The sequence below is a fragment of the Pelodiscus sinensis genome, chromosome 9 (genome assembly GCF_052426305.1).
Source record: "Pelodiscus sinensis isolate ZL-2025 chromosome 9, ASM5242630v1, whole genome shotgun sequence".
Classification (NCBI taxonomy): Eukaryota; Metazoa; Chordata; order Testudines; family Trionychidae; genus Pelodiscus; species Pelodiscus sinensis.
In genome coordinates, this window is record NC_143060.1 from 35,533,295 (window position 1) to 35,555,590 (window position 22,296).

General features: G+C 44.1%; 1 protein-coding gene across 4 annotated transcripts in view; it reads right to left on the minus strand.

The window, feature by feature from the left end:
• Window positions 1–3,379: 3,379 nt before the first annotated feature.
• Window positions 3,380–22,296, minus strand: part of HFM1 (helicase for meiosis 1) — a 170,998-nt gene continuing 152,081 nt past the window's right edge. For all 4 annotated transcript variants that reach the window (XM_089780526.1, XM_075936496.2, XM_075936502.2 and 1 more), the window contains 4 exons: window positions 19,328–19,418; window positions 18,913–19,024; window positions 6,786–6,943; window positions 3,380–5,541 (listed from right to left, as the gene is read on the minus strand). In XM_089780526.1, the coding sequence (XP_089636652.1) occupies window positions 5,475–5,541; window positions 6,786–6,943; window positions 18,913–19,024; window positions 19,328–19,418 (428 nt within the window). In that variant the 3' untranslated portion in view covers window positions 3,380–5,474. The remainder of the gene's footprint in view (window positions 5,542–6,785; window positions 6,944–18,912; window positions 19,025–19,327; window positions 19,419–22,296) is intronic.

Here is a 22,296-nt window from a genome sequence, read left to right on the forward strand (position 1 = left end):
CCAGTAATTTCTCTTGGTCATGGTCTTCTGGAGTCATGACTGTCCAAATTTAAAGTCCCAAAATATCATTAAAATAAACAAAATCCTTCTAACATCACAAGAACTATTCCTAGCCTGTTTTTCTGGGCCACTTCTTACCCAGCTTCTTAAGTTCCCCTCTTGGTTTCTTCATCTCTTCCACGCTTAGTGTCCCTCCAGGACTACCTACCTGGAACACTTTCCTTACTGCTCTGATCTTGCGTCCTGCAGTCTCTTTCCCTGCCTGAGTTTTGCTATCACTTAAAAGCGTGACTCTTCTCTCTACTGCAGTCTGAATCCCCCAAGTGGAGCTAAGACTGTAATCAGGCTGGTATACAGTAGGCTTTCTAGCCCACAAGGCAAGCCATCCTGTTAACATCTACAAAACTGGGATATTTTCCTACTTCCCCAAGGCTATGGCTACACTGGCATGATTTTCCGCAAATGCTTTAAACGGAAAAGTTACCCGTTAAAAGCATTTGCGGAAAAGAGTGTCTAGTTTGGCACGGACACTTTTCTGCAAAAGCACTTTTTGCGGAAAAGCGTCCGTGCCAATCTAGACGCGCTTTTGCACAAAAAAGCCCCAATGGCCATTTTTGCGATCGGGGCTTTTTTGCGCAAAACAAATCTGAGCTGTCTACACTGGCCCTTTTGTGCAAAAGCCTTGCAAAAGGGACTTTTGCCCAAACAGGAGCAGCATAGTATTTCCACAAGAAGCACTGATTTCAGACAGTAGGAAGTCAGTGTTCTTGCAGAAATTCAAGTGGCCAGTGTAGACAGCTGGCAAGTTTTTCCGCAAAAGCAGCTGGGGTTTTAATCAAGACTTTGCTGAATCAATGCCATAACACCCATCAGATAGTAGGAAACTGTTTTTTCTTTGTGAAAAACAAAGAAAAAACAAAAACTTTGTGGCAGTTTCTTGTCATTTCAACCAGAAAGGGCATTGTTTCAACGACTTGATTACCTGCATCCTGCTTCAAAGACATTTTAACACCAGACTTGAAAGAGAATCCTCTGAACTGTCATTCATGCTTAAATTTGACACTTTACACCTAGGTCTTAACAAAAACACTAATTACCTTACCCATTACAAAGATAGCTTCCCCAATTATCACCTCTAATATCATTAGCTCACAGACATTTACATCCCCCCCTCCATCCCCTTTCTGTTCTGAAATTTGATTTGTTCTTTTCATATGTGTTCATTTTTTTGATTGTATCCCTTTGGTATATATGGTCATGCCAATTTTCTTCCACTATTTGATCTGAGGAAGTGGGTCTGTCCCACGAAAGCTCATCACCTAATAAACCATCTTGTTAGTCTTTAAAGTGCTACATAGTCCTGTTTTTTGTTTCAGCTAGACCAGACTAACACGGCTACATTTCTATCACTAACATGACAGTGTACTTGTAAGTAAGAGTGCTAATCCCTATATCCTTGCTTAATTTCAATACAAGATCTATCTAAAATCCACATTCAGTATAAAAATGAGATTATTTTTCAGTTAGTATCCCAAAATATTATATAGAATTACTTTGTTCTGTTAAACAGCTACTCGTATTATACTCTAGGAATGGCAGCTGTACACAAGTAGGGGTGAGAATTTTAAAGAGAATGGTGTGAATAGAGCTTTAGGATGAAAGGCACTATGTAATTGGAGGTTGATGATATTAGTGATTTTTCAAATTAAACAGATGCTTGCCCTGTTGCAGTATGAAAAAATATATATTTAGCATTTATCTACACTCCTGCCTTAGTTCTAGATACAGCAATAATTAAGACCAAAGAACTCTACAAAAGATTTCTATTGAATTGACATGGTGGTTTCTGTGTTGGTTACTTAAATAGAATTACATGATGTGTATGTGAGGACAGAATGAGACTTGGAACCATAATTATTCGTTTTAACAAAGATACAACAAATGCAGTACATTTAGCATGGTACTCAGTGACCTAAAAAGAAGAGGCCATATTATGCAAGTTACAAGCTCATGAAAACAAAATAGCAAATTTCCTGAAAAGTTAGCTCAGATCTCTGAGCAGTTCCATTGCATCATTTAGTATGTTTCCAGCACTTATGCCACTACTTATATTGGCCAAGGAAGTCTTAAATGTCACATAGTTCTTGAAGAAGATTTGCATATTTACTATAAGCAGTCCAGTGTTTTTAATGACTACCAGCACACATTTGATATGTACACTGTAAGATAAATTTTACTCAGATGTGACTAAGTATTGCTGATAGTGGAGATCCATTCATTTTACCTTTATTTGCTTTACAATTGAGTTATTGAATGCTAGTGTGAACTAAATGCTGATGAGAAGACCTACTAATCCTATAGTATCACCTTTGATCTTGATCAGGCATTGCAACTATTTATAAATCAGAAAGCTGAACGATTAGAAAATGGATGTCAGCATATTAAAAAAAAGTTTCCTTTTCTTGAGACTTCAGAACATTTCAACATGTATTAATATTTCTAAACTCTTTTTCTGAAAGGAAATTACACTTTTAAGAGTGACAGAAGCAAAATGAATAATGAAGTAAAAGTGTCAAATGAAACAATCTAATGAAACACAGCAAGCTTTTCTATTTTTTACCCTATATTCAGCATTATCAAAAGGACACTTCAGTATAAAAACCATTCATATTTTTTGAGATCTGTGAAATATTAGAATATAAGAATGTAATAACGACCATACTGGGTCAGACCAAAGGTCCATTTAGCCCAGTATCCGGTCTTCCATCAGTGGCCAAAGCCAGATGCCCCAGAGGGAGGGAACAGAAAAGGGAATCATCAAGCAATCCTATCCCGTCACCTATTCTCAGCATCTGTCAGAAGCAAGGGACATCATTCCTATAAATCCTGGCTAATAGTCACTGATAAACCTAACCTCCTTCCTGAATGTATCTAATTCTTTCTTGAACCCTGTTAAAAGTCCTGGTCTTCACAACCTCCTCTGGCAAGGAGTTCCACAAGCTGACCATGTGCTATGTAAAGAAAAACTTCCTTTTCTTTTAAACCTGCTACCTATTAATTTCATTTGGTGACCCTTAGTTCTTATGTTATGGGAACAAGTAAATAATCTTTCCTTATTCATTTTTTCTAGACCTCTATCATATTCCCCTGTAGTCTCCTCTTTTCTAAGGTGAAAAGTCCCAGTCTTTTTAATCTCTCTTCATGGAACCTGTTCCAAATCCCTAATAATTTGTGTTGCTCTTTCTGAACCTGTTGTTACTGTTATCAAAAATAGCACAGGTTTGTTATTTTCTAAGTCATTATAAGATTGATTTGTTATGAAAGGAAAGAAAATCAGAAAGTGATCTAATAAATAAGGTGAAAAATAATCACAAAAGTCTTGAAGGTAGTAAAATGAGTTTATTACCATTTGTTCTGACAATAGTCTAAAATGGAAATTAAAGCCTTTTATATAAAAAATATGACCATGAATTACAAACTGATGATATCCCCTAAAGCATAGAGGATAGAGTATTAATAAATAGCGTATGATAAATGAAAAATTCATACTTGAGGAAAACCTAGCAGGAGAAATATGAAATTTGGTTATAGAAAATTAACAAGTTTGAAGTTGTAAAAGCTCCAGTAACAATTACTAACTTCCTACCTTTCGGTAAGCTTGAATTAAAGGGGAAAATAGAATAACGTTAAAGACAGTATCTACAAGATAATATTCAGAATATATAACTAGGAAATGTAGGTGAGGTTAAAGGGTTCAGGCTGTATTCAATTTTGGGGCATAGAAAGCCTTACCTAATTTTGCAAAGGAAAAATAGTCTAGCCCTTGTCATGCATCACCCAGAGCTCACAAAGAGCTCTTCATATTAGCCTATATCATCTCCTTCTGTAGGACAGGACTACTATGTTTCCTGTATGGTCTAAGATCTTTTTCTCATATTTGGTAGGTTGGAAAGTACCTTGAATTGGCACGGTCAGTGTAGATTTATCATGTAAAGATGTTTTTAGCTCTTTTGTCTTCCCTTACTGCTTGCTGATTGTCTCCTAATAAGGAAAGTTATCATAATTTCATAAAATGTTGATTTTTAAAAGTACACTATCAGAATGTATAGTTGCACATATAATCAAAACTAAGAACATGCATTACTCAATAAATCTAAATTGACAATACTAATTTAGAGTACTTTCAAACCCATAAAAAAAACTAAAATGTAGGCTCCATTGAAGACAAATGAATGGAAATAGCACATTCAAAGTGCAAATTTGGCCCAAATAGCCAACAGCAAGGGAAAGATAAATTACTGGAGGAGAAAAATTAGAAAATATACTGTTAGCTTGGTCAGGTACTACGCACCATCAGCTCTCAATGAAATTGTCAATTCAGAATTCTCAACATAATACAGGATCAAATCTTTAGCCTGTCAAAATGTGTTTTTGCATTCTGATTTTCAATTGTGTACCTTCTGTTCGCTTGCCTTGATTGTGTTTTCCAATTCATGGTCTGTTTTGACTTATCCTTCCTAATACTTTCTATACTAAATATTATGAAGGATAAGAAAATCAAAAATACAAAATCAAAACAATGGTATTTCTTCCTTTTGAGTCTTTTAACAGTGCAATGTTGACATTTTCTTAATATAGGCTTTTATGTAATATTATTTATTTACATAACTATTTATTTTGGAAGACTAATGTTCAAACACTAGTGTTTTAACAGGATGCTTACATCCAAGATAAATGTGTACAAATTAGATGTAAAAGCAGAAATGCACATTTTATAAGTTTAAGTAGCAATGTCAACACCTAATTCCAATTTTGTATATCCTTTGTGGACATATTTTAAAAGTGTCATGTGGTGCATTCTAAGATACATTTAGCATGGAAAATGCTATACAACATTTTAATTTTGACAAATACTGTACAGGTTTATAGCACATTATAAAGAAATACAGAATATACAATAAATTAAATAACTTAGTCTATTTAGTTTTATTTGTAAAGCTAAAATTGTTTCACAAAATATTAGTATTATGAAAAATTCAGTCTAAATGGGATACCTAACAGACATCATAAAAATAAACAATAAGAAATGTGTTAATGAACAATATTTCAGTTACTTGTAAATGTGTTTTGTGAGCAGATGCATGTTACAAACAGTATCTTTGTTCTTACAGTAAAATTACATATAATTTATTAAAAAAATGCGTAACACAAAAACTCTTTTAACGAGAAACTGTCAGATATTTTATCACTCAAGTCTTAAGAACAGCAAGATAGATAAACAAAGATTTGTATAACTTTTAAAAAGATAAAACAGACTTGAGATACTGTAAATAAATTAGCTAGCGACTTGTTACTATCTAGTCTGTGTAGCAAAGATGGCTATTTAAAAAAATCCTCTAACTATATTTAAAGTTTTCATTCTGGTAAGGAGCATGTAATATGTTTCAGCACTTACAGCATATCTTGTTTATGTCTTAGAAAATGCCATCAAATATTCCAAGGAAAGGCTTAACATCATTAGTTTCATCATCTGAAAGATATCTAAGGAAAATGAAGCAAACAAAATGATTAACTTGTGTACAATACTGTATACTAAAAATCATGAAATTCGAATATTATTTATAATATACCCAGGAAAGATCTGTGTCTGCAAAATAATTTTAAAATCTATGTCTTTGCATGAAAAGCTAATTACAACCAATAAAATTAAAACTTGTAACCCTTTTGAAATATTTAAGTTAGAAAGAAGAACATAAGAACGGCAATATTGGGTCAGACCAAAGGTCCATCTAGCCCAGTATTCTGTCTTCCAATGATAGCCAATGCAAGATGCCCCAGAGAGAGTGAACAGAACAGTTAATCATCAACTGCATGGGCAGCCAGTATGGTGCGGGGAGGGAAGGCATAGCCTTCCTAAACTGCCAGCCTGATCCCGCCCACAGAATGCCTACTGTAAGTGTTCTGGGGGCGGACTGTTGATTCCCCTAGCACCCACCCTCGCTATGCTCTGAGGCCATGGAGGCTCAGGCCACAAGACCTCTGCCCTCCATGTGCTCCAGGTCCAGGGAGGCTGGAGCTACACGCTGCCTAGCCTCCCCATGCTCTGGGGTGGCTTGGATGCATGTGAGCTCACACTCCCCATGGTAGGAGACAGGGCCTTTGACAATGGTTCTCAAAGTATGATCCATGGATCACTAGTGGTCAGAGCTTCTCCCCACCCGCCGCAGCAGGGAGCCTGTGCCGGTGCTCCAGCCCTGCACTCCCACACACGTGTTTGGAGCACCAGTGTCAGCTTCCATGCCGTGGGGAGGAGTCCTGAGCCTCATGTGCTGGATCCAGCTTGTGGGGGCAGGAAGCGGCAAAGTGCCCTGCCACTCCTCCTCCCCCTGGCTGGGGGAATGGCAGTGCAGGAAACTGCTTGCCTGGAGGCCTTCCCTGCTGCTCCCATTGACTGGAAACCTAGCCAATGGAAGCAGCAGGGAGTGGTGTCTGAGAGTGGCAAGGGGCATGGAGTCAGGTAAGTGTCCCTTCCCAATTGCCCTTATGCCCAAACCCCGCACCTCCACCCTTCCTCCTGCCCAGACCTCTCCCAACTCAGCCTGCTCCTGCACCCATTTGGTTATGGGTGTTGACTAGTGGTCTGTGGCAATCTTTGCATTGAGCAGAGTGCACCACAGGCCAAAAAGTTTTAGAACCACTGGCCTATAGTCTAAGATAGAGTGGTACAGTACTCAGTACCTTGAGAGGCCAAATCTACAACAGAATACATGCATTATTTTTATTACCTGACATCAATTTCTTTTTTCCTTTCTTTGTTGCAAATAAAAAAATTCCCCTTTCCAATAAATTGAGAGGAACCTGAGATTATTTCTGAACTTGGAGGTACCTCAATGTTTTTCAACTCTTGTGGAAGATTTCTATGTGTTCTTTCTTGAAAGCTAAACTGAAAAGTAAAGATTACATAATAAACTTGATTAAAACTGTTAATTTTAAGACAAACTAGCATATTGTAATAAACTCTAAGGGTATGTCTACACTTGCCCCCTACTTCGAAGTAGGGAGGCAAATAAAGCATACCAAAGTTGCAAATCATGCCCAGGATTTAAATATCCTGCGCTTGATTTGCATATTCCCGGCCGGTCACCATTTTAGAAATTCACTAGCCCAGAATAACTGCCTGTGTCTACAGGTGGCAGTGAAAAGGGATTCCGATTTAAAGCCCTAACTCGAATTAGCTGGTATTCCTCCTCCAATGAGGTTTACCAGCTAATTCGAATTAGGAGCTTTAAATCGGACTTTAGAAGGCAGTGGGCAAGCGACCAAGGAGCTTGTAAACAGGTGAGTGCTAATAGGGAGTTTAGAGAAGGAGTTTTCCAGGTAAAGGAGAAGCAGATCCAGGACTTTTGAGGGAAGTGTGTGTTGTCTTTGGGGCTTTCTAACTGTGTGCTTAGCTTGTGTTTGTGAGTGAGGGTTGGTGTGTGTGTTTTTTTTCCTCCCTCTGTGTCTGTGAGCGAGGCTTTAGAGTAGGAGTTCTCCAGGTAGAGGAGAAGCAGATCCAGGACTTTTGAGGGAAGTGTGTGTTGTCTCCGGGGCTTTCGTACTGTGTGTTTAGCCTGTGTTTTGGTATGTCTACACTACCCCGCTAGTTCGAACTAGCGGGGTAATGTAGGCATACCGCACTTGCAAATGAAGCCCGGGATTTGAATTTCCCGAGCTTCATTTGCATAAACTGGGCGCCGCCATTTTTAAATCCCTGCTCGTTTGAACCCCGTGCCGCGCGGCGGCACGAACTAGGTAGTTCGGACTAGGCTTCCTAGTCCGAACTACCGTTACTCCTCGTGGAATGAGGAGTAACGGTAGTTTGGACTAGGAAGCCTAGTCCGAACTACCTAGTTCGTGCTGTGTGTAGCCGTGCGGCACGGGGTTCGAACGAGCAGGGATTTAAAAATGGCGGCGCCCAGTTTATGCAAATGAAGCCCAGGAAATTCAAATCCCGGGTTTCATTTGCAAGTGCGGTATGTCTACATTACCCTCCTAGATCGAACTAGGAGGGTAGTGTAGACATACCCTTTGTGAGTGAGGGTTGGTGTGTGTTCTTTTTTCTTTTGTTGGCTTTTTCCCCTGTATTTGTGAGTGAGGCATTTTTTTTCTCCACTTCCCCTTTGCTCCTCCCCCTCCCCTTCATGGAGCGTGAGCTGTGATTGGCAGGTATAAACAGTTGGCTTCTAATTAAAGTTTGAATTCTAGAAGCCTCTGCTGATTGGCTGAGCCTTGCTAGGGGGAGGGACTCCAGGGCTTTATAAGGCAGTGGGCAAGCGATCAAGGAGATTTCGAATAGGTGAGTGCTAACAGGGAGTTTAGAGAGAGACTTTGGAAGGGGAGAGGGAAGTGGGTGAGGTTCTCTTGCCTTCTTTTTTAATCCCTTCTCCAGGACAGCAGCTATGGATGGTGATAGGTTACCTGCACGGAGTGTGCCATCTTTGTCTTCCTCCTGGAAGAAAGAACGGATTTCATCTGCATGAAGTGCAAGCTGGTCGCCATTTTGGAAGAAAAAATTAGAGGGCTGGAGGCCCAAGTGTTGACCCTGTGCTCGATCAGAGAGGACGAAGACTTCCTCGATGGAAGGCAGAGTTTAATCCTTCAAGTATGGCAGGTGGAAGAGCCAGAGAGGGCAGTATGGGACCAGGAAGAGAACTGGCACCATGTAACTTCTAGAAGGGGAAAAAGGCCAGAACGGGAATCCCCCAGTGCTATAGAGGTAAGCAATCGCTTTCAGGCTCTCTCCACAGGCTTGGCAGTGTTGAATGGTTTGGACGGGACCTCACAATGAAACTGGAAGGGAACACCATCTACTGGAAGGCATGGGATGTGTAGTCCTAGGGAGGGGGTTTCCACGGCCACCTCCCCCAAAGGAAAATGACAGGTGGTGGTGGTCGGGGACTCCCTCCTAAGAGGGACTGAGCCATCCATCTGCCGACCAGACCTGGAATCTCGAGACGTGTGCTGCTTACCGGGAGCTTGCATTCAGGATGTGACTGAGAGGCTTACCAAACTGGCCAAAAAGGGAGTTACTCACCTTGTGCAGTAACGACTGTTCTTCGAGATGTGTGTCCCCGTGGGTGCTCCACTGTAGGTGAAGGGTCGCCCTGAGCCTCAGATCGGAGCTTTCTATAGCAGTTTCCCCTGTTGAGTCACGCATGCCCAGGAGGCGTCTCGAGCCCTTGCCGCCTCCTGAGGAGTGTGACTCATCCCCCTCCCTTTCAGTTCCTCGTCTCCGCCCGAGTAATTTCGACTCCGAGCAGAGGGGAGGTAGGGAGGGTCGTGGAGCACCCACGGGGACACACATCTCGAAGAACAGTCGTTACTGCACAAGGTGAGTAACTCCCTTTTCTTCTTCGAGTAGTGTCCCCGTGGGTGCTCCACTGTAGGTGACTACAAAGCAGTATCCAGTATATGGTTGGAGGGAGCCGGAGTCAGTGTTTGGCAGTGGTGGAGAGCACTGCCGTGGCAACTGCTGAGTCACTCTTAAGTTGTGGAAGAATGGCGTAATGTTTAGCAAAGGTATGATCTGAAGACCATGTTGCTGCCCGGTAAATGTCTCTTAGGGGGACATTGCTCAGAAAGGCTGTGGAGGCAGCCGTGGCTCGAGTAGAGTGTGCTCTTGGTGGGCATATCAGCGGTCTATTGCCCAGTGAGTGGCACTTAATTATGCATGTAGATATCCATTTTGAGATTCGTTGAGATGATATCGGTGTGCCTTTGGATCGTTCAGCGATGGAGATAAAAAGTCTTTCAGATTTACGGAATGGTTTTGTTCTTTCTAGGAAGAAGGCCAGAGCCCTCCGGATGTCCAGGGTGTGCAGAGTGGCATCTGTCTGCGACGAGTGCGGTTTTGGGAAAAAGGTAGGTAATACGATTGGTTCGTTAATATGGAATTCTGTACCGACCTTTGGCAAAAACGTGGGGTGGGGTCTAAGTATGACCCTATCCTTTGTGAAAATTGTGTAAGGAGGTTCTGACATTAACGCTCCAAGTTCGCTCACCCTCCTGACTGAGGTGATGGCTAGGAGGAAACAGACCTTCATAAAAAGGAAAGGAAGTGGCACTGTTGTCAGTGGCTCAAAGGGAGGTCTGGTGAGGTAGTTCAAAACAAGATTTAGGTCCCACAAGGGGGGTGGAGTCCTATGTGGTGGGTATACATTCTGGAGTCCCTTGAGGAATCTTTTTGTAATAGGGTGGTTGAAAACGGAGAATCCATCTACTGGTGTATGAAATGCTGCTATTGCAGAGAGGTGTACTCTTAGGGAAGAGACAGAGAGTTCTGATGCTTTAAGGTCCAGAATGTAATCTAGAATGGTATCTAATGGTGAGGCACGGGGCTCCATTTTGACTCGCTGACACCAGTGACAGAAACGTGCCCATTTCTGTTGGTAAGTTTTCCGAGTAGACTGTCTCCTGCTCTGGAGGAGGATGTCCTTTACTTGCTGGGAGCAGCGATCTTCTACCTCTGAGAACCAGAGAGAAGCCAAGCCTGAAGATGCAGGGTATTGAGTTGTGGGTGCAGTATCTTGCCGTTGTTCTGAGATAGTAGGTCTATCCGGTACGGTAGCGGGTAGGGGGGCTGGACCGCTAGCCTGTGAAGGTATGGGTACCAGGTTTGTCGAGGCCATGATGGCGCAATCAGGATGACTAGGGCTTTGTCCCTCAGGATCTTGCGCAGGACTCTGGGGATGAGCGGTATGGGAGGAAAGGCGTAGTGTAGGGAGGCTGTCCAATTGATCAGGAAGGCATCTCCCAGAGAGTGTTTGCCAAGTCCCGCACGTGAGCAGAATTGGGGACATTTGGTGTTCTGGGTAGAAGCAAAGAGGTCTATCGATGGCCATCCCCACTGGTGGAAAATTGAGTTCGCCACCTCCGTATGTAACTCCCATTCGTGGTTCAAAGCGAAGTTTCGGCTGAGTGAATCCGCTTTGATGTTGTTCACCCCGGGCAAGTAGGACGCTATGAGGGTGACTTGGTTGCGGATGCACGAGTTCCACAGGCGAATAGCCTCCGCGCATAAAGAGCGGGAGCGGGCTCCACCCTGCCTGTTTATGTAGAACATTGTGCAGATGTTGTCTGTTAGGATGCGGACTGTGTGATTGGCGATGGAGGAGGCAAAGTGTGCACAGGCATTCCTTACTGCCCTTAACTCGAGGAGATTGATATGTAAGTGTGTCTCGTTTGGGGACCATCTGCCTTGAACTTCGTGGCCGTTCATATGTGCCCCCCAGCCTAGCAGGGAAGCATCTGTGGTGATTTGGATAGTGGGTTCGGTTTGTTGGAACGGAACCCCTGTCAAGAGATTGCTTGGCACTGTCCACCATCGTAAGGATCCCAGCACGTCTGGTGGGATAGTAACCGTTTTGTTTCGAGGGTGCCATGATGGGATATAAACAGTTGCCATCCAGAGTTGAAGACATCGAAAGTGCAGGCGAGCATGGTGGACTACATAGGTGGTGGAAGCCATGTGGCCCATTAGTCTGAGGCATGTAAGTACTGTGGTGGTAGGAACTGTAAGCATCCCATTTATAATTTCTTGCATAGTTGCAAAACGTTGTTGAGGTAGGTATGCCCGGGCTGTCACTGAGTCCAGGCGTGCACCAATGAACTCTATGTCTTGAACTGGATACAGCGTTGACTTGTCTTGGTTGATTAGAAGGCCTAGACGACTGAGGAGGGTCGTGGTCGTCTGTATCATAGAGGCTGTTTCGGCGTACGAGGATCCCTTTAGGAGGCAGTCGTCTAGATAGGGAAATATGATGACGTTTTGTCGTCTGAGATATGCCGTCGCGACAGCCAGTACCTTCGAAAATACTCTCGGGGCTGATGAGAGGCCGAAGGGGAGAACCCTGTACTGGAAGTGGTCTGGTCCCAACATGAAGCGCAGGTAACGTCTGTGGGAGGGGTGGATGGTTATATGGAAATAGGCATCTTGGAGGTCGAGGGCTGCAAACCAGTCCCCTTGATCTAGCGCAGGAATGATTGTGGAGAGTGTGACCATCTTGAAATGTTGTTTCTTGAGAAATTTGTTCAGTTTGCGGAGGTCCAATATAGGTCTCCAGCCCCCTGTTCGTTTTTCGGTTAAGAAATAGCTCGAGTAAAACCCTCTCCCGTGGAACTCTCGGGGTACCCTTTCTACTGCTCCGATGAGGAGGAGTCGATCAATTTCTTGTTTCAGAAGGGTCTCGTGAGAGTGGTCCCTGAAGAGGGACGGGATAGGGGGAAGGGTAGGGGGGATAGAGGTGAAAGGGATGGTGTAGCCCACTCGAATGATTTCCAAAACCCAGCGGTCCGATGTTATGGACTCCCATTGAGGAAGGAATGGGCGCAAACGATGGGTGAACAGATGGCCATGTTGGGGTAGTGCTAGATCGTAAGCAGGGTGTCGCAGGCCCTCGACCAAATCTTCAAATTTGCTGTTTAGATGGTTGGGTAGTTGGTGGGCGGGCCTGGTTGTGGCGTCTTCTGGGACCTCGTTGCCTTGGTCTAGTGTCTTCATAGGGCCTCTGTGATCTATTATATTGCCCATATCGGTATCGGTTGTATGAGTTATATGGGGTGTATCGTCCGCGTCTATAGGGCTGCGTGCACATGCCCAACGTGCGGAGTGTAGACTTGGAATTTTTGCTGTTATGGAGTATTTCATCCGTAGTGGCTGCAAATAGTTTGTGCTTGTCGAATGGCAGATCCTCTACTTTAGGCTGGAGATCGCGGGGAACTCCTGATGACTGGAGCCAAGAGGTTCTACGCATGACTACCGCTGTAGCTGTAATTCGGGCTGCGGTGTCAGCAACATCCATTGCGGTTTGAAGAGCAGTGCGGGCGATCATATGGCCCTCATGAACTATTGTTTTCAGGATGGATCTTTTAGACTCGGGGAGATGTGGTATCAGCTCTCCCAGTTTTGAGTAATTGTCAAAGTCATGATTTGCTAAAAGAGCAGAGTAGTTCGATATTCTGAGTTGTAAGGTGGAAGAGGAGTATACCTTCTTGCCAAAGGAGTCCAGCTTTTTGTGGTCCTTGTCTGCGTTGCCCAACTTGTATTGTGGGATCTTTGCACGTTGTTGCGCTGAATCCACTACTAACGAGTTGGGTTGTGGGTGTGTGAAAAGAAAGTCGTTGTCTTTTGATGGGACAAAGTACTTCCTATCGATCCTTTTATTCGTTGGTTGAATGGATGCAGGTGTTTTCCAGAGGTCTTCCGAGGTCTCCATTATTGCCTCGTCTATAGGGAGGGCAATCTTGCTATGTAATGTGGGATGGAGATTCTTTAGCAGTTGGTATTGTTTCCTCTGGACCTCCTGCAGGGAAACATTCTGGCTTATTGCAACCCTCTTGAATAGATCTTGGAATTGTTTTAGGTCGTCAATTGGTGCAGAATCTGATGGAACTACGGCTTCATCTGATTGTATATCGGGAGCATCAGAATGTGTGACGTTTATTGAGTGAGTGTCTGATTCATTGTCAGAGATTCGGTCCACCTCCTCATCCGAAAGAGTTGCTGGAGGTAGGGACTGCGGCCGAGATAAGCTTCTCCGGGATGGAGTGGAGTGAATTGGGGAGCATTGTCCATGTGATTCCCAGTGTTCCCAGGGTCCCCATTGCGGATAAGGTGGGGGTGGGTAAGGCCAGTACGGGTGCCATGGGTTCTGTTGTGGTGGGGCTCCGTAGTCATAAAAGCGAGATTGCCTAGGTGATGGGTGCCTCGAGGAATAAGATGTGTGGTGATCATCCTCAAGAAGGGGAGCGTCTCGGCCGGATAAGATTGGTGTAGACCTGGGAGGGGATAGCCGTGATAGGGACTTCCCAGGTGAGTAGGATGTGGAAGGCAGACACTGAGCAGAAAGACTGCTGTGTGAGAGAGCTTCTTGCTGGCTCTGCTCCATAGCAGTGTCGTCTGGCTGCCTGTCAGTTTGCCCTGGCAGCGTTAGTGCAGCATCCTGCTGCTTATCTGGAGGTGGTGCCGGGCGTTTGGGCTGTGGGTCACTCTGCTGCGGTGCCGTGGTTTTAGTCGGCACCGTAGCTTTAAGGATCGCTGTGGCTTTCGGCGCCACGGAAGACTGTGCAGTTGAAAGCGGTGCCGCTGTTTGAAGCGGCACCGCGGTTTGCTTCGGCGCCGGCTTTTCTTGCCGTGCCGGCTGTTTTGAACGCTCCCGGGGCCGCTCAGCAGTGGCGTGCCCCGATGCCGGCGCGGAGTGGGAGGATCGCCCCGAAGCCTTTGTGGCGGGCGTCCTCCCGGTCTGGTGTGCCTCTACTCCATGTTTAGGAGAGGAGGAGGCTGATAAGGAGCGGGATGGTGAGGCTCTACCCCTCAGCTCGGTTCTGGAGAGAGGGGGAGGCTCTTGGCGCGTTCCCGGCTGTTCTGCGGGCTGCAAGGCTTTTTCGAATAGGATCATTCTTAGGCGGAGCTCACGGTCTTTCCTGGCTCTCGCCGTGAGGGAATTACAATGAGTGCAGCTGTGGGGAGAGTGAGATTCCCCCAAACAGCGAATGCATTTTGAATGACCATCCGAAGCCGGCATAGGGTCCCGGCATTGGTCGCACTTCTTAAAGCCTGAGGAGGCGGACATGTCCGGTTCTCTCCTCTTTAAGCTTTTTTTTTTTTTTTTTTTTGTATTTATTTTAGTGTTCCTGCTGTTGTCGTCAGTCCGTGTTGGTTTCTTTCTTTTTTTTTTTTTTTTTAAATCTGTTCTTTCTTCTCTGTGTTAAAGAGCTGTGAAAACTCCGGTATCTCTGAGACCCGGTCTGAGGTGATTCAAGCCCCCCCGAGGGGGGAGGGGGGGGTTGGGTAAGTGTATTTCCCTTATTACTAAAAATTCTTTTTCTTCTTTTAAAAAGAAACAGGGAAGGTAACTTGGATATGAGGGGAAAGAACTATAACTAAACTAGGGAGAAAAAAGGTAGTCAGAGAGTCTGACAGGGAGCTCCTGTTTGCTCCGTCCACAGGCGAGGGCGGTTGAAGAGGAACTGAAAGGGAGGGGGATGAGTCACACTCCTCAGGAGGCGGCAAGGGCTCGAGACGCCTCCTGGGCATGCGTGACTCAACAGGGGAAACTGCTATAGAAAGCTCCGATCTGAGGCTCAGGGCGACCCTTCACCTACAGTGGAGCACCCACGGGGACACTACTCGAAGAAGAACCTTCGGATCGCTACCCCTTCCTGCTTCTCCACGTGGGAACTAATGATATGGCCAAGAACGACCTTGAGCGGGTTACTGCAGATTATGTAGCACTGGGAAGACGGATCCAAGAATTCGGAGCGCAAGCGGTGTTCTCGTCCATCCTCCCTGTTGAAGGGAAAGGACTGGGCAGGGATCGTCGAATTGAGGAAGTCAATGTGTGGTTGCGCAGGTGGTGTCGCAGAGGGCTTTGGTTTCTTCAACCATGGGACTCTGTTCTGGGCACAAGGATTGTTAGGAAGAGACGGGATCCACCTAACGAAGAGAGGAAGGAGCATCTTTGAGGGCAGGCTTTCAAACCTAGTGAGGAGGGCTTTAAACTAGGTTCGTCGGGGGACGGTAAGCACAACCCTGAGGGAAAGTTGGATACCGGAAAGAAATGCGGACCCCTGATTCGAATCAAGAAGATAGGGCTATCTGAGTATTTGTACACTAATGCAAGAAGCCCGGGCAACAAACAGGAAGAACTGGAGGCCCTGGCCCAGTCCAAGAAATATGATTTAATTGGGATCACGGAGACTAGGTGGGATGACTCGCATGACTAGAGTGCTGTCATGAAAGGGTATAGAGTGTTCAGGAAGAACAGGCAGGGGAAGAAAGGAGGAGTTGCACTATATGTAAAAGAGCACTATGATTGCTCTGAACTCCAGTATAAAGAGGGAGAAAAACCTGTTGAGTCTATGGGTTACATTTAAAGGAGCAAACAACAGCAGTGATGTTATGGTTGGTGTGTGCTACAGGCCACCGAATCAGGTGGATGAGGTAAATGAGGCTTTCTTCGTACAACTGAGAGAAGCTCCAGATTGCAGGTCCTGGTTCTCGTGGGGGACTTTAATCACCCTGACATCTGTTGGGAAACCAATATGGCAGTACACAGGCAATCCAGGAAGTTTTTGGAGAATGTTGAGGATAACTTCTTGACACAGGTGCTGAAGGATCAGACCAGGGGCCAAGCACAGCTTGACCTTCTGCTCGCAAACAGGGAGGAACTAATAGGGGAAGTAGAGGTGGGTGACAACCTGGGAAGCAGTGATCATGAGATGGTAGATTTCAGGATCCTGACTAAAGGAAGAAAAGAGACTAGTAAAATTCACACCTTGGACTTCAAAAAAGCAGATTTTGACTCCCTCAGAGATCTGATGGGCAGAATCCCTTGGGATGCTAACATGAAGGGGAAAGGAGTCCAGGACAGCTGGCAGTATTTTAAAGAAGCCTTATTGAAGGCACAGAAAGAAACCATCCCGATGCGTAGCAAGAGAGGCATACATGGTAGGAGACCGGATTGGCTTATGGGGGAAATCCTTGGTGAACTTAAGCATAAAAAGGAAGCTTACAAAAAGTGGAAACTTGGACAAATGAACAGGGAGGGGTATAAATGTATAGCTCGAGAATGTCAGGGGGTTATCAGGAAGGCGAAAGCGCAGATGGAATTGTGACTGGCTAAGGATGTGAAGGATAACAAAGGTTTCTACAGACATGATAATAAGAAGAAGGTGATCAGAGAGGGTGTGCAGCCCCTACTGAATGAAAGAGATAACCTAGTGACAGATGACGTGGGGAAAGCTGAAGTATTCAATGCTTTCTTTGCCTCTGTATTCACGGACAAGGTGGGCTCTTGGACTAATGCGCTAAGAGACACAAGATGGGATGAAGATGGACAGCCCTTGGTGGGTAAAGAACAGGTTAGGAACTATTTAGAAAAGCTAAACGTATGCAAATCCATGAGTCCGGACTTAATGCATCTGAGAGTACTTAATGGAGTTGGCAAATGCCATTGAGGAGCCTTTGGCCATTATCTTTAAAAAGTCATGGAGATTGGGAGAAATCCCGGATGATTGGAAAAGGGCAAATGTAGTGCCCATCTTCAAAATTGGAAGGAGGATGATCCAGGGAACTATAGGCCGGTCAGTCTTACCTCAGTTCCTGGAAAAATCATGGAAGGGCTCCTTAAGGAATCCATTTTGAGGCACTTGGAAGAGAGGAAAGTGATTAGGAATAGTCAGCATGGATTCACAAAGGGAAAGTCGTGCCTGACCAATTTGATTAGCTTCTATGATGAGGTAACTGGCTCTGTGGACGTGGGAGAGTCAGTGGATATGATATACCTTGACTTTAGCAAGGCTTTTGATACGGTCTCCCACAATATTCTTGCCAGCAAGTTAAGGGAATGTGGATTGGACAAATGGACAGTAAGATGGATAGAAAGATGGCTATAAGGCCGGGCCCAGCAGGTAGTGATCAACGGCTCGATGTCAGGATGGCAGTTGGTTTCTAGCGGAGTGCCCCAAGGTTCGGTTCTAGGACCAGTTTTGTTCAATATCTTTAATGATCTGGATGAGGGGATTGATTGCACCCTCAGCAAGTTTGCGGATGATACTAAGCTAGAGGGAGAGGTAGATATGCCTGAGGGCAGAGAGAGGGTGCAGTGTGACTTAGACAAATTGGAGGATTGGGCCACAAGAAATCTGATGAGGTTCAACAAGGACAAGTGCAGAGTCCTGCACTTGGGACGGAAGAATCCCAAGCATTGTTATAGACTGGGGACCAACCAGCTAAGTAGTAGTTCTGCAGAAAAGGACCTGGGGGTTACAGTGGATGAAAAGCTGGATATGAGTCAACAGTGTGCCCTTGTAGCCAAGAAAGCTAATGGCATATTAGGCTGCGTTAGGAGGAACATTGCCAGCAGATCCAGAGATGTCATTATTTCCCTTTATTCGGCTCTGGTGAGGCCTCATCTGGAGTATTGTGTTCAGTTCTGGGCCCCCCACTACAAAAAGGATGTGGATGCATTGGAGAGGGTCTAGCAGAGGGCAACCAAAATGATAAGGGGGCTGGAGCATATGACCTATGAGGAGAGGCTGAGGGAGTTGGATCTGTTTAGTCTGCAGAAGTGAAGAGTGAGGGGGGATTTGATAGCAGCCTTCAACTTCCTGAAGGGAGGTTCCAAAGAGGATGGAGAAAGGCTGTTCTCAGTAGTGACAGATGGCAGAACAAGGAGCAATGGTCTCAAGTTGTGGTGGGAGAGGTCTAGGTTGGATATTAGGAAAAACTATTTCACTAGGAAGGTGGTAAAGCACTGGAATGGGTTACCTAGGGAAGTAGTGGAGTCTCCACCCCTAGAGGTATTTAAGTCTCGGCTTGACAAGGCCCTGGCCAGGTTGATTTAGTTGGGATTGGTCCTGCCTAGAGCAAGGGGCTAGACTTGATGACCTTCTAAGGTCTCTTCCAGTGTGTAGACGCAGGCAGTTACTCCGAGCTAGTGAACTTCTAAAATGGCGACCAGCCGGGAACATGCAAATCAAGCATGGGATATTTAAATCCCGGGCTTGATTTGCAACTTCAGTATGCTTCATTTGCCTTCCTACTTTGAATTAAACTCTAAATAAAGATTTTATATATGAAATTGAGATTACACTAGTAAATGGGATATATGATTAAGGTTCAGTATGTGCTTATGAGCTTTTTCAAATTAAAGCATGAAGGGAAAAAAATTGGCTTGTTGAAATTAGTTCAGAAACACTGGATGAATTAAGATAATTTCCACAAAAATGTATGTGAAAGACACATCAGTCACCCAAATAGCTACAATAAATTGAACATGACAAAACTGAGTAAGTTCAATATTGCAAATAGGTTAAAAAATCACTTCACTACATTGTAAGAAATCTTGTTATAAATATATCTTCGCTTACAGTTTTTATATTTCCATATTGTGTAAATAACTGCATTTCTGATGGTGCATTTAATGTAGAAAAAGTGGAATTTTGTAGATGAACATCAGGTTTATCTTGTAACATGCAAAAACTGAAAAGGTAAATAGTTTGGATAATTTAGATATTTATGCATAACCATAAATTAGTTTTCTTAATATCTTTCAATTTCTATCCCTTCACTTCCAAGATTATTTAAATTAATTAAAAAATTAACTAATTGAAGTCATTTTTAAAAGGTTCAAACTTCTGACTTCAGAGCTTGTATTCCAGCTACTTCATCCTCAAGCTTTCCCAAAATCTCAGGGACACACTGAAACAAACTTAATAATACCTATGTCCCAAAAATATGGACATTGCTTTTACCAAACTGAATGATAACTAGTCTTAGACTTACGTTTTTGAAATGTCACTTGTGACTTTGCTCTCTGAATTCTGAAACAGTGGTTTACGTTCTATTATATTTTCAAGGCTGGTGTTTCCAGATCCTATATTAGAATAATTTAAAAATAGTGACAAAATAGCCAAACAACTCCATATGAATTCTTTCTGGAATTCCAGAAGTCATAGTGTTAGGCAGTGGAACTTTAATATTGCTTAAGGTTTTAATATTTGTTTGAGTTTTTGAATAATTTACAATGTTGATGAAAACAGTCAAACTAGCAAACCTGAAAATCTTCAAAAGATTTGAAGCTATTTCTTTTTCCTATTCAATGCGTGTTGGTCTTGGACTACTACAGAAAAAAAAAGGAATGGGCTAAATATTCTGCCGGTGTAAATCCATGACCTCAATGAATCAACTTACTGACAAACAGTATGGTTCCTCATATTGGGACCTGAACTGGGGCTCCGGAGACCTATGTTCTATTTTTAGCAAGCCATTTTACCTCTCTAATCTTCCATTTCCCTTCCTACTGTTTGTCTGTCTTTATCTGTTTCAATTTCAAGCACTATAGGGCAGGGGTGGGGAACCTTTTTTTGTGTCAGGAGTTGCTGACCCACAGAAAAATCGGTCGGGGGTTGCGGAGAGGTGTGTGTGTGGGGGGGGGGGGGGACGACTGAAGTGGCAGTGTGGGCTCCCCAATACTGGGGGAGGCCCTAAGCCTCAGGGGCCAGATTCAAGCAACCCAGAGGACACATCTGGGTCCCAGACCTTAGGTTCCCCACTCCTGCTAAGGGGCATCAACTATATATGTTGTATATAAAACTATGTATTATAACGATGTGTTTATGCACTGTCCATGCATAATGGAATTCCAATTGCAGTTGAAATCTCTAGGTGCTACAGTGGTAGTAGTAATAGTAGTAGTTATAGTCATAGTAGTAGTAGTAATAATTTGGTACTCTTGTTTGTCAATATTGAAAAAATAATACACCAAAAATTCACTGTAAGTAGCAAACCTGGAAATGGAGGTTACTCACCTGTATCTGGGCAATCTCTGAGATGTGTGGTCCCTATCCTTATTCCACATGTGGTACATGGGTGCTCCATACACCTGAGACCAAAGATTTCTAGCAAATAGTGTCCTTGCCCATGTAATTGCTCCCCTCAGTCTTTGTACTGAGGGAATAAGAGGTGGTACAGATAGACGCCTGTCCAGATCTTCATCTTGCCATGAATCAGACAGAATCCAAAACAGAGGGGAAGGAAGAGAAGGGAGTGGAATACAGATACAGGCCATACTTCACAAACAACCTCTAGTTACAGGTAGGAAAAATGGTTATTAATCTTTTGTAACTGCTATTCTTTGAGATGTGTTATTCGTGTCCATTCCATGCTAGACGTGCATGCACTGTGTGCACAGTTGCCAGACATTTTTATCTTAGTGGTATCTGTAGGATCAGCACTAGCGCCTCCAAAGCAGCACAAATCTGCACTGGTATAAGAGGTGCAGCCAGCTTTGCAGCCATCAGTTTCTTCTTGCCAATAACTCCAACACAGGAGTAGGAGGGGAGTCATAGAATGGACATGAGTAATGCATCTTGAACAACAGTAATGAAAGGTTAATAACTATTTTTTCTTCTTTGAGTGCATGCTCATGTCCGTTACATGGTAGGTGATTCACAGCCAGTGTCGTCAAAGGTTGGCTTGGAGTTTATGGACATGGTGATTGAAACATCACTCTTCCAAGCTGGCATAATCATGAGCCTGTTGGTGATGGTATAGTGGGACGCGAAGATATGAAATGATGATCATATCATGGCTCTGCAGATGTCCTGGATTGGTATTTGGGTGAGGAACACTGCTGAAAAAGCTCTTGTGGAATGAACCAACACAATGGCTGGAGGCAGAACATTTGCCTGCTTATACTAGGCCTAGATATAGGCTGTTATTCAAGACAATTTAGGATGACACTGGCAGCCCTCTCATACTTTCCACTACTGCTACAAAGTGTTGTGTAGACTCAGTCCTCTCAATGAACAATGAGCCAACATTCCTCTGGTTTTCTGAGGTTTTGGCGAAGCAGATAGGCAGACAATGTCCTGGTTGTTGTGATGCCACCTTAGGTAGAAAAGCTGAATGGGGGTGCAACTGGACCTTCTCCTTAGTCACCATATAAGGGGGTTTTGATATCAGGACTTTGATCTCAGAGACCCTTCTGACCAAAGTGATTGCCACCAGGAAGGCGGCATTCCAAAACAGAATCAGTAAGGAACAAGATACTAACTGCTTGAAGGGTCTTCCCTCAGACTATGGAGGCACCATACCCACTTTCACTTCCCGGAGATGCCAGAGAACTGGTGAATAACAAATGGCTGGAGATTGTCGCAATCGGACCATGAAGAGTTTCTCTCTGAGTGGTGCTAGGATAATGTCATGATGAAACTCACCACTCTTTGATCCCTTCTATCCCTGGTAACCCTAGCTGGTAGGTGATTTTGAGGTGTGGACAGGATCAGGAGGAACATCAAATCCTTTGCTGGACAGACTGGATACTATTGCTAAAAGTGGCATCTGATCCTCCTAGTCAGGAGAGTTGGCAATGCTTGTCACTGCCCGCTTGTCCCTCTTTGGCACCAAAGTGTGTCCTCTCTTAGCATGTTATTTCTTTGTTTCTTCCTTGACCCAAGGGATGGAGAATGCTTAAGGGAAGAACAGTACAGATGGTGTGCTTTGCATGAAAGCTAAACGGTCAATGATGATTCAGAGCAGTTTCGCTTTGAGGCTGGTTTGAGGCCTGGTTCCATGTAAAGCCACCAGGTAGAGCCCAGTGCAGATATAAAAATGTGATCCACATCTGCTGGAAACAATATGCATCTGACCTGCATCTGCACCTTTGCCTCAGCAAGCAGTCTCAGTGCCTCATTCTCAGGAGGACCGTGCATGTCTGTCTGTCTGTCCATCGGATGTTTGTCTGCTCTGCT